Source organism: Piliocolobus tephrosceles, chromosome 14 (genome assembly GCF_002776525.5).
Source record: "Piliocolobus tephrosceles isolate RC106 chromosome 14, ASM277652v3, whole genome shotgun sequence".
NCBI lineage: Eukaryota > Metazoa > Chordata > Mammalia > Primates > Cercopithecidae > Piliocolobus > Piliocolobus tephrosceles.
Window position 1 is genome coordinate 99,915,651 of NC_045447.1, and position 11,095 is coordinate 99,926,745.

At 42.9% G+C, this 11,095-nt stretch overlaps 1 protein-coding gene across 2 annotated transcripts; it reads right to left on the reverse strand.

Annotated features, from left to right (window-relative positions):
* Positions 1 to 318: 318 nt before the first annotated feature.
* C14H9orf153 (chromosome 14 C9orf153 homolog) lies at positions 319 to 9,728 on the reverse strand. 2 transcript variants are annotated; one of them, XM_023229552.2, is made up of 3 exons: positions 9,656 to 9,728; positions 7,622 to 8,114; positions 319 to 1,630 (listed from the first exon to the last, which is right to left on the reverse strand). In XM_023229552.2, exons 1-3 carry the CDS (start codon positions 9,719 to 9,721, stop codon positions 1,392 to 1,394), a joined length of 798 nt encoding a protein of 265 aa, XP_023085320.2. In that variant the 5' UTR covers positions 9,722 to 9,728; the 3' UTR covers positions 319 to 1,391. The 2 variants fall into 2 exon arrangements, with proteins under 2 accessions (XP_023085320.2, XP_023085321.2); XM_023229553.2 differs by lacking the exon at positions 319 to 1,630 and adding an exon at positions 2,148 to 2,303 and having other exon boundaries at positions 9,656 to 9,721.
* Between the last annotated feature and the right edge of the window lie 1,367 nt (positions 9,729 to 11,095).

The following is an 11,095-nucleotide window of genomic DNA, read 5'->3' on the forward strand; positions in this document are numbered from 1 at the left end:
AATATATTTTAATATCTACACAGTCATTCATACATATATTGTTAACAATTTGCGTGCCATTATTTCTTGCATTCCCTCCAGGTTCTTACTAAAATACGTACTTTATTAGTAGTTTTTTAAGAAAGGGATTATGGGTAGTAAACATTTTTAGGCTAGCCGGGCAAAGTGGCCGGCGCCTGTAGTCCCAGCTACTCGGGAGGCTGAGGCAGGAGAATGCCGTAAACTCAGGAGGCAGAGCTTGCAGTGAGCTGAGATCTGGCCACTGCACTCCAGCCCGGGCGACAGAGCGAGACTCCGTCTTAAAAAAAAAATGTTTAGGCTCATGTATTTTTTAACATATTTATTTTACCCCTACTCCTCAGAGAGAGTTTGGCTGCTTGTAGAATTACAGACAGCTGTTTTCCTTCAGCATCGTTAAGTATATGGCACTATTGTCTTCTGACCTCTATTGTTAATGAGCGTTCTATTGTCAATTTGTCGTTTCTTTGTATGTAATCCATCTCTCTTTTGCAGATTACATTTTCCTTTATTGCTTAGTGGTCCATAGTTTTGCTACACTATTTCTGGGCATAGATTTATTTTCAATATCTTGCTAATCAGTCTGTGATTTTTCAGTTCAAGGTCTCCTGTGTTTCCTGAGACTTTTCTGTCATTTTATTTTCCCATATCACTTACTTTCCATTCTTCTATTTTTTTTCTGTGAATTCCATTGTATACATTTCTGAACTTCTCATTCTACCCTCCAATACTCTTCTTTTTCTGCCTTACTGTGCTATGATCTATAAGCTTTTCAATGCTGTCTTCCAATTTGTTAGCCCTCTCTCTTCAGATATATCCAGGGTACCACTGGGATAATTTATCAAGGGTTATTATTATAATTTTCAATGACTGTATCTTTCACTTCCAAGATTTCCAATTTGTTCTTTTTCAAATATTTCTGTTCTTGTTTCATGGATGCTGTTTCCTTCTTTGTCATTGGACAGTTAATAGATTATATTTAAGTTTTCATGTTGATCTCTATATGCTCAGGTGTTAATTTATTTGTCGAACTTACCAAATACTTTTATGATGACGAACTTCCTTGTGTGCTTAAAATTCCTTAAAAAGCTATTCTTGCTTGTGTGTTCTTCAGTTACATCTTTTCTTTTCACATGACTTATATTTGCTTTAGCGCTGGTCCAAATGGGTTGCACTGTCCAAACCATTTCTCACATTAGCAGATTAAATCGGACATTTTGCTCTGTATTAATGGCTTAATTTTACAGTACACCTTCCTGTGTGTTGTACACACTCAGTTCAGATGTTCCATTGGGTCCTTGGCTTCTTTGCTTTTTGTGTATAAATTCAATGCTCTCGAAAGCAAAAATCTATGTCCAAAATCTTTTCATACACTACATATTCAATTTAAGAGAATAACTTCCTTCATTTTGATAATCAATTCGAGGATAAATGACCAAAGACTTGCGAACTATAGGGGGAAAAATAACATCAGGCATGTCCTGGCTCTCTACAAATCTCTTCTCAGTGTTGTATTTTACATCTGTGAAGGAAACCGCAGTAGTGTGCCTCCACTTCGCAAGCCCCTTAAAATATCTCCATTCCAGATCCCTTAGATCCATGAACTGTTTTCCTGAAAAGAATCGTATTTTCAGAGAATCACATGGTGTTGTCACTCAACCTTTCATGACTCAGAGATGCTTCATGGACAGGGTAAGCCTTTGATGAACTCGAGTCTCCTCTTTCTGGCAGAAAGCCATTTCTAAAGCTTTCTTTTTAATTTGTATTTATTGATTTATTTTTGAGACAGAGTTTTGCTCTTGTTGCCTGGGCTGGAGTGCAGTGGGGTGATCTCGGCTCACAGCAACCTCCGCCTCCTGGGTTCAAGCGATTCTCCTGCCTCAGCCTCCTGAGTAGCTGGGATGACAGGCGCCTGCCACCACGCCCGGCTACTTTTTTTGTATTTTTAGTGGAGATGGGGTTTCACCATGTTGGCCAGGCTAGTCTCAAACTCCTGACCTCAGGGGATCCACCTGCCTCAGCCTCCCAAAATACTGGGGTTACAGGAGTGAGCCACTGTACCCACCCTAAAGCTTCATAAATTTAAGGGAGACCCTGTGATGTCGATTTCATGTAAAGCCCACTCCTAAACAGCAATTGAGTGGGTCTGGCTAACTGGGCTTGAGTGGACCCTGCAGGGCCCCGGCAGGTGGAGGGAGTGTCTCATTCTGTGCTTGGATCCTAACAGAATGTGCAAATGGAGAGCTCTGCAGAGCACCGAGAGCAGCAGGGAGGAGAAAAGGATCCTAAAACAGGGAGGAAGATGGGTCAGAAGTGCACAGATTGTTAGTGTCATTTCTTCCAAGATGCTAATGTAAGCCCTAAGTATAAAAGGGCAGTGGCTGAGCTAGAATTTGGCTGTTCTCCACACTCATTCAGGACCCACAAGCTTGAGGTGTCATTAGCAGTTACAATTCCTTCAAAGAGCCAATGAGCCAACGAGAAGGAATCAAGCAAAGACACAACCCATGTTCCCCTCCCCAGCAGCCATTCCCCTTTCCCTTCCCTTCCACCCCTTTCATGGCTAAATACATTGTGATGCTGAAAACAACAACAAAAGCAAGGCTGAAGGCAGGGGCTGGAGTGTAAAACCAGGCGCCAACGGGCCACAGAAACAAGTATAAGGAGAATTATGGTCACAGCAGACAAGCAGGATGGCTGGTCTATTTCTGGTGGGCGACTTTGCTGTCCCCCATGTGGTGACATTTGAACAGGTCACCTGTAGTCCAAAGACTGAGCAGGCACCACCCCACCCCAATCAGTCCTCCATCCCTGTACTGGGAGGGGCTGGGCCTGCCTGGTGAGAAGTCTTTATACAGACTGTACATGTCTGAAGTAGAAGACAGGTGCCAGAGACTCTTCAATGGGCTCATACCTCCCCACGTAGAACAGATACTGTGACTGGCCATGGTGCTCAGCAGTCCGATCATGAGGCCAGTTGCCAAGTTTCAGGGAGTTTGACAAGATCATTGTAGACCTGGCATAGCAAGAAGTGGTGGCAAAAAGAAGGAAGGGGATCTTTGACAAGAGAAAGTCCTAGAGCAGATAATGTTGGTGACTAAAGAGCCTCATGTCCCGAACTCCTGACCTCAGGTGATCCACCTGCCTCAGCCTCCCAAAGTGACCAGCCTGGCCAACATGGTGAAACCTTGTCCTACTAAAAATACAAAAAATTAGCCAGGCATGGTGGTGGGTGCCTGTCATCGCAGCTACTCAGGAGGCTGAGGGAGGAGAATCGCTTGGACCTGGGAGGCAGAGGTTGCAGTGAGCCAAGATCGTGCCACTGCACTCCAGCCAGGGTGATAGAGCAAGACTCTGTCAAAAAAGAAAAAAAGAGCTTCATGTCATGATCCCTGACAGACACTGTAGGCTGGCTTACTCCATACACATTGCAATCCTCTTCTGCCTCCCTCTGCTATAGAGGAGGGAGCTAAGAACTCTTATTCACCAGCCTTCCCTGCAGGAAGGGGTGATAATTGGACACAATTCTTGCCAAGAAGATGTAGAAAGAAGTCACCTAAGGAGAGGTGTTCTGGAAAATCGTTGCTTCCCTATTAAAAGAGGACAAAAGTATCAATGTGGCTCTTCATCCTCTCCCACCTTTTCCTGCCTGGAATGTAGCCACAGCATCTGAGGGTGAAGGAGATGTCTTTTGGATGTGAAAACAAAGGCTACACGCAAAACAATGGCAGAGCCCGGGTCCTTGGAGACATTTGAAAGCATCACTCCACAGACAGTGGAATCATGGTCACCAGAGACAGAGTAGGGAGTGGGAGGGGAGGATGGGGAGAGAGAAGTCAATGGGTTCAGAGTTATAATTAGAAGCCCTGTGGCCAGGTGGGTTGGCTCACGCCTGTAATCCCAGCACTTTGGGAGGCCAAGGCGGGTGGATCACAAGGTTGGGAGATCGAGACCATCCTGGCTGACATGGTGAAACCCCGTCTCTACTAAAAATACAAAACAAACAAACAAACAAAAAATTAGCTGGGTGTGGTGGCAGGCACCTATAGTCCCAGCTACTTGGGAGGCTGAAGCAGGAGAATGGTGTGAACCCAAGAGGTGGAGCTTGCAGTGAGCCGAGATCACACCACTGCACTCCAGCCTGGGCGACCGAGAAAGACTCGGTCTCACACACACACACACACACACACAAAGAAGCCCTGCATAGTGGCACGTACCTGTAGTCCTAGCTACTGGAGAGGCTGAAGGAGGAAGAGTCCTTGAGACCAGGAGTTTGAGGCCAACCTGGGCAACATAGCAATATACCATCTCAAAAAAAAGTAAAATGGGCCAGGAGCAGTGGCTCACGCCTGTAATCCCAGTACTTTGGGAGGCCAAGGCAGGCAGATCGCTTGAGCTCAGAAGTTCAAGATCAGCCTGGGCAACACGATGAAACCCCATCTCTATAAAAAATACAAAAATTAGCCGGGTGTAGTGGCATGCACCTGAGGTCCCAGCTACTTGAGAGGCTGAGATAGGAGGATCACTTGAGCCCAGAAGGTCGAGGTTGCAGTAAGCTGAGATTGTGCCACTGCACTCCAACCTGGGAGACAGTGTCTCAAAAAATAATAATAATAAAATTAAAATAAATAAGTAATTGAAAACAAAGTTACAGTTAGAAGAATAAATTCTGGTGTTCTATTGCATAATAAGGTGAGGATGGTTAACAATAAGATATGGTATCTTACAAAATAGCTGGAAGGAAGTCTTTTAAAAGTCGTCACCACAAAGAAATAGTAAGTGCATGAGGTCAGGATAAATACACAGATTCAATCACTATACAACATATGTATCTATTGAAACATATATTGTACTCCGTATATATGTATAATTACAATGTGTTCATTAAATAAATAGAGAGATAAAAAGCACTGGGAGGCCGAGGCGGGTGGATCATGAGGTCAGGAGATTGAGACCATACTGGCTAACACGGTAAAACCCCATCTCCACTAAAAATACAAAAAAAAAAAAAAAAAAGCCAGGCATGGGAGTGGGCCCCTGTAGTCCCAGCTACATGAAAGAGGCTGAGGCAGGAGAACTGCTTGAACCTGGGAGGCGGAGCTTGCAGTGAGCTGAGATCAAGCCACTGCACTCCAGCCTGGGCAACAAAGCAAGACTCCATGTCAAAAAAAAAAAAAAAAAGCATTGCTCCGGCCCTTGTCTGCGTACCCCTAGAAAAATAACCACTATTTGGTTTTCTGTTATTTTTGGTTCCTCACCTACATGATTCCACAGGATTTAGCCTGAACAAGAGGAGCTCATATGACAGAAGTATAAAACGGCAACACCCACTCTCTTTTCCTCGCCTGGTGCTTGGTGCTAGTAGGAATATGTCCTTTAGTATACTTTGGAATACCAAGATCCTAAAGTTCTTCTGGACTGAGTAGGAGAGTAGAAGATGAATTGTTGCAATACCAGTTACCTCTGAGGAATTACTGGATACCCTTCACATAGATGCCTGCCTGACTCCATGCATCTTTCTTTCTTTTTCTTTATTTTTTTGAGACGAGGCTCACTCTGTCACCCAGGCTGGAGTGCAGCGGCGCGATCTTGGCTCACTGCAACCTCTGCCTCCTGGGTTCAAGCGATTCTCCTGCCTCAACCTCCCAAGTAGCTGGGATTACAGATGCCCGCTACCACACCCAGCTAATTTTTTGTATTTTTAGTAGAGATGGGGTTTCACGATGTTGTCCAGACAAGGTTTCACCATGTTGTCCAGGCTGGTCTTGAACTCCTGACCTCCGGTGATCCACCCACCTTGGCCTCCCAAAGTGCTGGGATTACAGGCATGAGCCACCACGCCCAGCCAGCATATTTCTTGAACAGACATGACATGTACCAGAAATTTACCTCTGGGATCTCAGGAAATGAAGATACGGAGGCAGAGAAAAGACTCCAACACAGAGTTTGTGAGACCACATCAGAGACCTCCAGAAGTTAGGTAAGCAGTAGGTAATTCATACATTAGGAAGAAAGAAAAACTTGGCCCCTATGGATGGCAAAGTCATAAATGTTCAAGACCCTATCAAACATCCAAAACCCTTCTTCAATAGGTTTTTGACTAGTTCATCTTATTGAATCTCAAAACTTTTCATGATTTTTCCTCTCTGGTCCCAGACTTTACTTGTCTCCTTTGTAAATTATCTAGGCCAGTCCTATGATTGCTTTAATTGCACCGCTACCTAGGCTCCAAAGCCCACAAAGTAGGACTCTATGAGAGGATTTTGAAACCTGCATTTGGCTCTGTTAAGATGTCAATGTAGGGAGTTACAGCAAAAACTCTTCTAACTCTTTGGACCAAATATACTCACAGTAATCAATCTGCTCCTTTAAATCTGCTCCTTCTGCCTCTCACATTACTTTTTTTTTTTTTTTTTTTCATCTTTGAGACAGAGTTTTGCTCTGTTCCCCGGGCTGGAGTGCAGTGGCACAATCTTGGTTCACTGCAACCTCTCTCCCCTGGGTTCAAGGTATCCTCCCACCTCAGCCTCTCGACTAGCTGGGACTACCAGTGCATGCTACCACGCCAGGCTAATTTTTAAAATATTTTTGTTGAGTGGGGGTTTTGCCATATTGCCCCATCCCACTACTTTTAATATAAAAATGGGGTGTCAAAATATTTGCTGTGAAAATGGTCTTATCTTGAATCAAGAAACTACCTCAGAGGTTATCACAAACTGATGTAATCTATTAACAAAATGATAAAATATTACCTCTCTCAAATTATATGAGATGGAGACTTAAAGTGTAAGACACTCCCTTCTCATTAAAATTCAGCATCATAAGTTTCACAGTTTTTTTTTTTTTGAGACGGAGTTTTGTCCTTGTTGCCCAAGCTGGAGTGCGATGGCGTGATCTTGGCTCACCACAATCTCTACCTCCTGGTTTCAAGCAATTCTCCTGCTTCAGCCTCCCGAGTAGCTGGGATTATAGGCACCCGCCACCATGCCCAGCTAATTTTTTGTATTTTTAGTAGAGACCGGGTTTCACCATGTTGGCCAGGCTGGTCCCGAACTCCTGAGTTCAGGTGATCCGCCTGCCTCGGCCTCCCAAAGTGCTGGGATTACAGGCGTGAGTCACCATGCCTGGCCCAACAATACATCTTTTAAAGAATGAATCTGAGACTTGATCCTAGAATTCTGGATTCTCTGTTTTGAATTTTAATTTATTTTTATTTTCACCTATTCATTTTTTAGAGACAGGGTCTTCCTCTGTCGCTGAGGCTGAAATGCAGTGGTGTGATCGTAGTTCACTGCCACCTCCAACTCATGTGCTCAAGTGACCCTCTCGCCTAAACCTCTGGGGTAGCTGAGATTACAGGCACATGCCACCAAGCTCAGCTAATTTTTATTTATTTATTTATTTTTTGGACATGGAGTCTTTCCATGTTTTCCAGGCGTGTTCTGCATTTTATTGACACTATGAAGTAAACATATGGATAGCAGCCATGAACCTCAGAATGGCAAAATTGCTGTAGGTCAGTATTGGACTATTTCTGCTCTAGTAAATTTGCAATGAGATTTCCATTCCTTTTCTCCCACATGACCTCATCTGTTTAAATTACCTGGGTCAACTAAGAAGTATCTACGAAGTTTATCTTCAAAAACGAACTTTTCCGGGGTGGTACTGGAAATGCCTAGGCTGCATAAGATTTTGGCGCTTGGAACCTTCTTCTGTACGGTAACTTGCGCCAAGGCATTTGAGTGCTCAGTGAGAATTTCATAAGGAAAAGTGCGCTTGGGAGGGGAGATCCCATACTGTGACAGCCTCTGCCGGGACCTGGAGAGCCTCTGCACTGGAGAGAGAGAGCCCGCCAGTAAGCTGCAGTGGAGGAGCTCAGTCATGGATGCTTGCTTCTTCTCATTTTTAACCACTGTGCACCTGATAACAGGTTGGAGATCTCTTCTCACATCAGTGCCCCTGGTGAATGACGTGACATTCAGGTTTTTAGCAAGTACTTCCTGTGCTTCATTAAGTGAAATACCATGCATTTTTAGAAGATTTGATTTCTTGCTCTCCTTATTAAAATTCTCAATACATGCATATAATTCTGGCAGCTGTGGACAGAAAAAAAAGTGGTAAGTCACGAGACTTACCATGTAAGTAATATTGTAATTGTAGTATTACAATATTACTTATTGTAATATTCTGGAATATTCTGGAAGACCCACAAACCCTAGAAAAAATAACAAATAACCATAGGACAACAAATAACCATAAAGACAAAAGCATTTTTATCTTTGGAAGATATCTTTGCCTAAGTAAACTGAGTCAATTGTGGCAATGTGGAATAGAGGACAGAGAGGTCAAATCTCCGATTCACTCCCCTAAAGATGTATTATTTAGACACATCTTATAAACGCTTGTTATAAAATTAGGCAGTTAGAATTGAACTCAAAAGTCTGGAAGATCTTTCCAACTCTGAAATTCTATGAGTGACCATGGAGAGAAACAGCTGTGGGAGACTGGCCTTTGCTTGTTTTGAACAATGCTATACTTCTTTGAAGGAAGAAAGGGAGCCAGATGACTTAGATATCAAAGCTTCATCTTGGTTTCCAAAGAACCCCCAGAATGTTCAGGAATCCAGCCCTGAGGAGGCTGTAATAGTCATTGATCACTGGGATATTTGACCAGAGCAAATGGTTATGTTCATGGAGTATCTGGGAATAGATGTTGGCAGAAAAAAACAGTAAGGGATCCCTGAGAGGACCTGTCCCCATCTAAAATCCTGTATTTCCTACAAATCCTATCATTTCTAAGAGGTTTCCATTACAATGGAAGGCCAAAGAGGCCATAGTCTCAGGTTAGGGCCAAAATTTAGGTCGTTTAGCCCAATGCAGAGTTTTCTTTCAATCCTAGTCACTTTTATTGCAAGGGCAACAAATAGAAAGTGAGCTAACACGTGGGAAAGCAGAAGGGATATTGGAGGTCTTCTAGAAGGTCAAGAGTCTGCGACTACTGAGGCTACATATGTGGTCCAGACCCTGGAATCAGTATGAGCTCGGCTACAAGGTGGTGCAGGAATATACTGATGCATTCTCAGTTATGCCAACTTCAAGTAAGAGGCGACCAGGAGGATTGCCTTTAATATTTTATAATAGTCTGTTTTGTTAGTTTACCCCAAATTGTGTATCTGTCTTATAACTGTTTTAGAAATTGGTACATACATGGAGATTTTATATGTAAATGTGTTAGCACTGATAGTCTTTTTTTCCAGTGTTTTTTTTGGGAGTTAAATAGTGTGATGTTTGGACTGATATCATGAAATCTTCAGCCTGGAAATCAGGCTGGATTGTTCTTTGGTTAACACATCTTTTCCTAAAGAAAAAAAAAAAGAAAGTAAGCTAACATTGGTGAATGGCTCTTTAGAACGAATTATGTAACCAAACTATCATGAAAACAGCTCAGCACTTCTGCCCACCTGCCCTAGGAAGAACTACATTTCTCTGTGACTAAGAATGTTAAGTCATTAAAGTGACATTTTGGTGTTTCCCATGGCTCCCAAGTGTGTCACTGTGTATTCAACAGTTTGAATATTTATGATACTTGAATGTAAAGCTCCCCGTGTACTCCCCATCGTACAACGTTAAGTACATACTGAACATTGAGGAAGGGCGGCTCCTCTGTCGTCCTCAGCTGAACTGGTGTCTCCAGTGAGGAACATCGTGCTGGGATTTTATTCTCTAATTCCTGAAAAAGCAATATAAGAAAAGACAAAAATCAAAGATTAAAAATCAGATAGACTACAAAGGGGGAGGTGAGACTTCTTAAATCTTAAGAAATTTGTGAGTGGGACGTTTTGAAAATTTTATATGTGTATTAGTCCATTCTTGAATTGCTCTAAAGAACTATCTGAAACTGGGTAATTTATAAGAAAATAGGCTTAATTGACTCATGGTTCTGCAGGCTGTCCAGGAAGCATGGCTGGGGAGGCTCAGGAAACTTACAATTATTGGGGGAAGGCAAAGAAGCAGCAGGGCATGTCTTACATGGCCAGGACAGGAGAAAGAAAGAGCGAAGAGGGAACTGCTACACACTTTTAAACAACCAGGTCTCATGAGAACTCATAATCATGAGAACAGCAAAGGGGAATTTCTCCCCCATGATCCAGTCACCTCCCACCAGGCCCCACCTCCAACACTGGGGATAAAAATTTGATGTGAGATTTGGGTGGAGACACAAATTCAAAGCATATCAATACAATTTAAATTTTTCATTTGCTTTTTCCTAGTTTACATTTGCCAGATTTGTCACATTTCAACAGAACATTTCGCTGAAATACCCAAATTCTTCTACAACGTGTGTATTTAGTTTTAATACTAGTGTAACAAATCCTATATGGATTTTATTTTTTATTTTATGTATTTATTTTTTTGAGATGGAGTTTCACTCTTGTTGCCCATGCTGGAGTGCAATGGCACGATCTTGGCTCACTGCAACCTCCGCCTTCCCAGTTCAAGCAATTCTCCTGCCTTAGCCTCCCAAGTAGTTGGGATTACAGGCATGTGCCACCACGCCTGGCTGATTTTGTAATTTTAGTAGAGACAGGGTTTCACCATGTTGGTCAGGCTGGTCTTGAACTCCTGACCTCAGGTGATCCACCCGCCTCGGCCTCCCAAAGTGCTGGGATTACAGGCGTGGGCCACCACGCCCAGCTGGATGGTTTTATTTTCTTGTCTTACATCTTCTGATCAACTTTCAGTTCATCTAAAGAAAAACTCACCCACCTCCTTATACTCAAAAAGTGTTTTTTATTCAGGAGGAAAAAGCTCATATGTAATGATAATAACAAAAACAATAAACATTTTGAAAATAATTTGCTTTGTTCCAGATATACTATAAGGCATTTTGCAGATGGAATTGTGTTTAATTCTTCTGCAAGAGGTTAAAAATGGCCATGGAATCTCCACAACTGGTCTCATTGGTAAGTGGCAGTTAAGTGCTCTCCCACATTTGACTGGGCTGGCCTATGCTTGACTTTGACCAGTAGCTTGCGGCATTGTGTCAGTGACATAGTGTGAGTGCCAGAACCCAGGCC

Bases quoted from the DNA above. Each gene is read 5' to 3' on its own strand.
- C14H9orf153 (XM_023229552.2), bottom strand. From the start codon at position 9,721: ATGTTCCTCACTGGAGACACCAGTTCAGCTGAGGACGACAGAGGAGCC. The intron at 8,115-9,655 runs GTATGTACTTAA...TTCTGTCCACAG, and splicing joins CCGCCCTTCCTCAATGTTCA to CTGCCAGAATTATATGCATG. The intron at 1,631-7,621 runs GTAATTTAAACA...GATTCTTTTCAG, and splicing joins ATACTTCTTAGTTGACCCAG to GAAAACAGTTCATGGATCTA.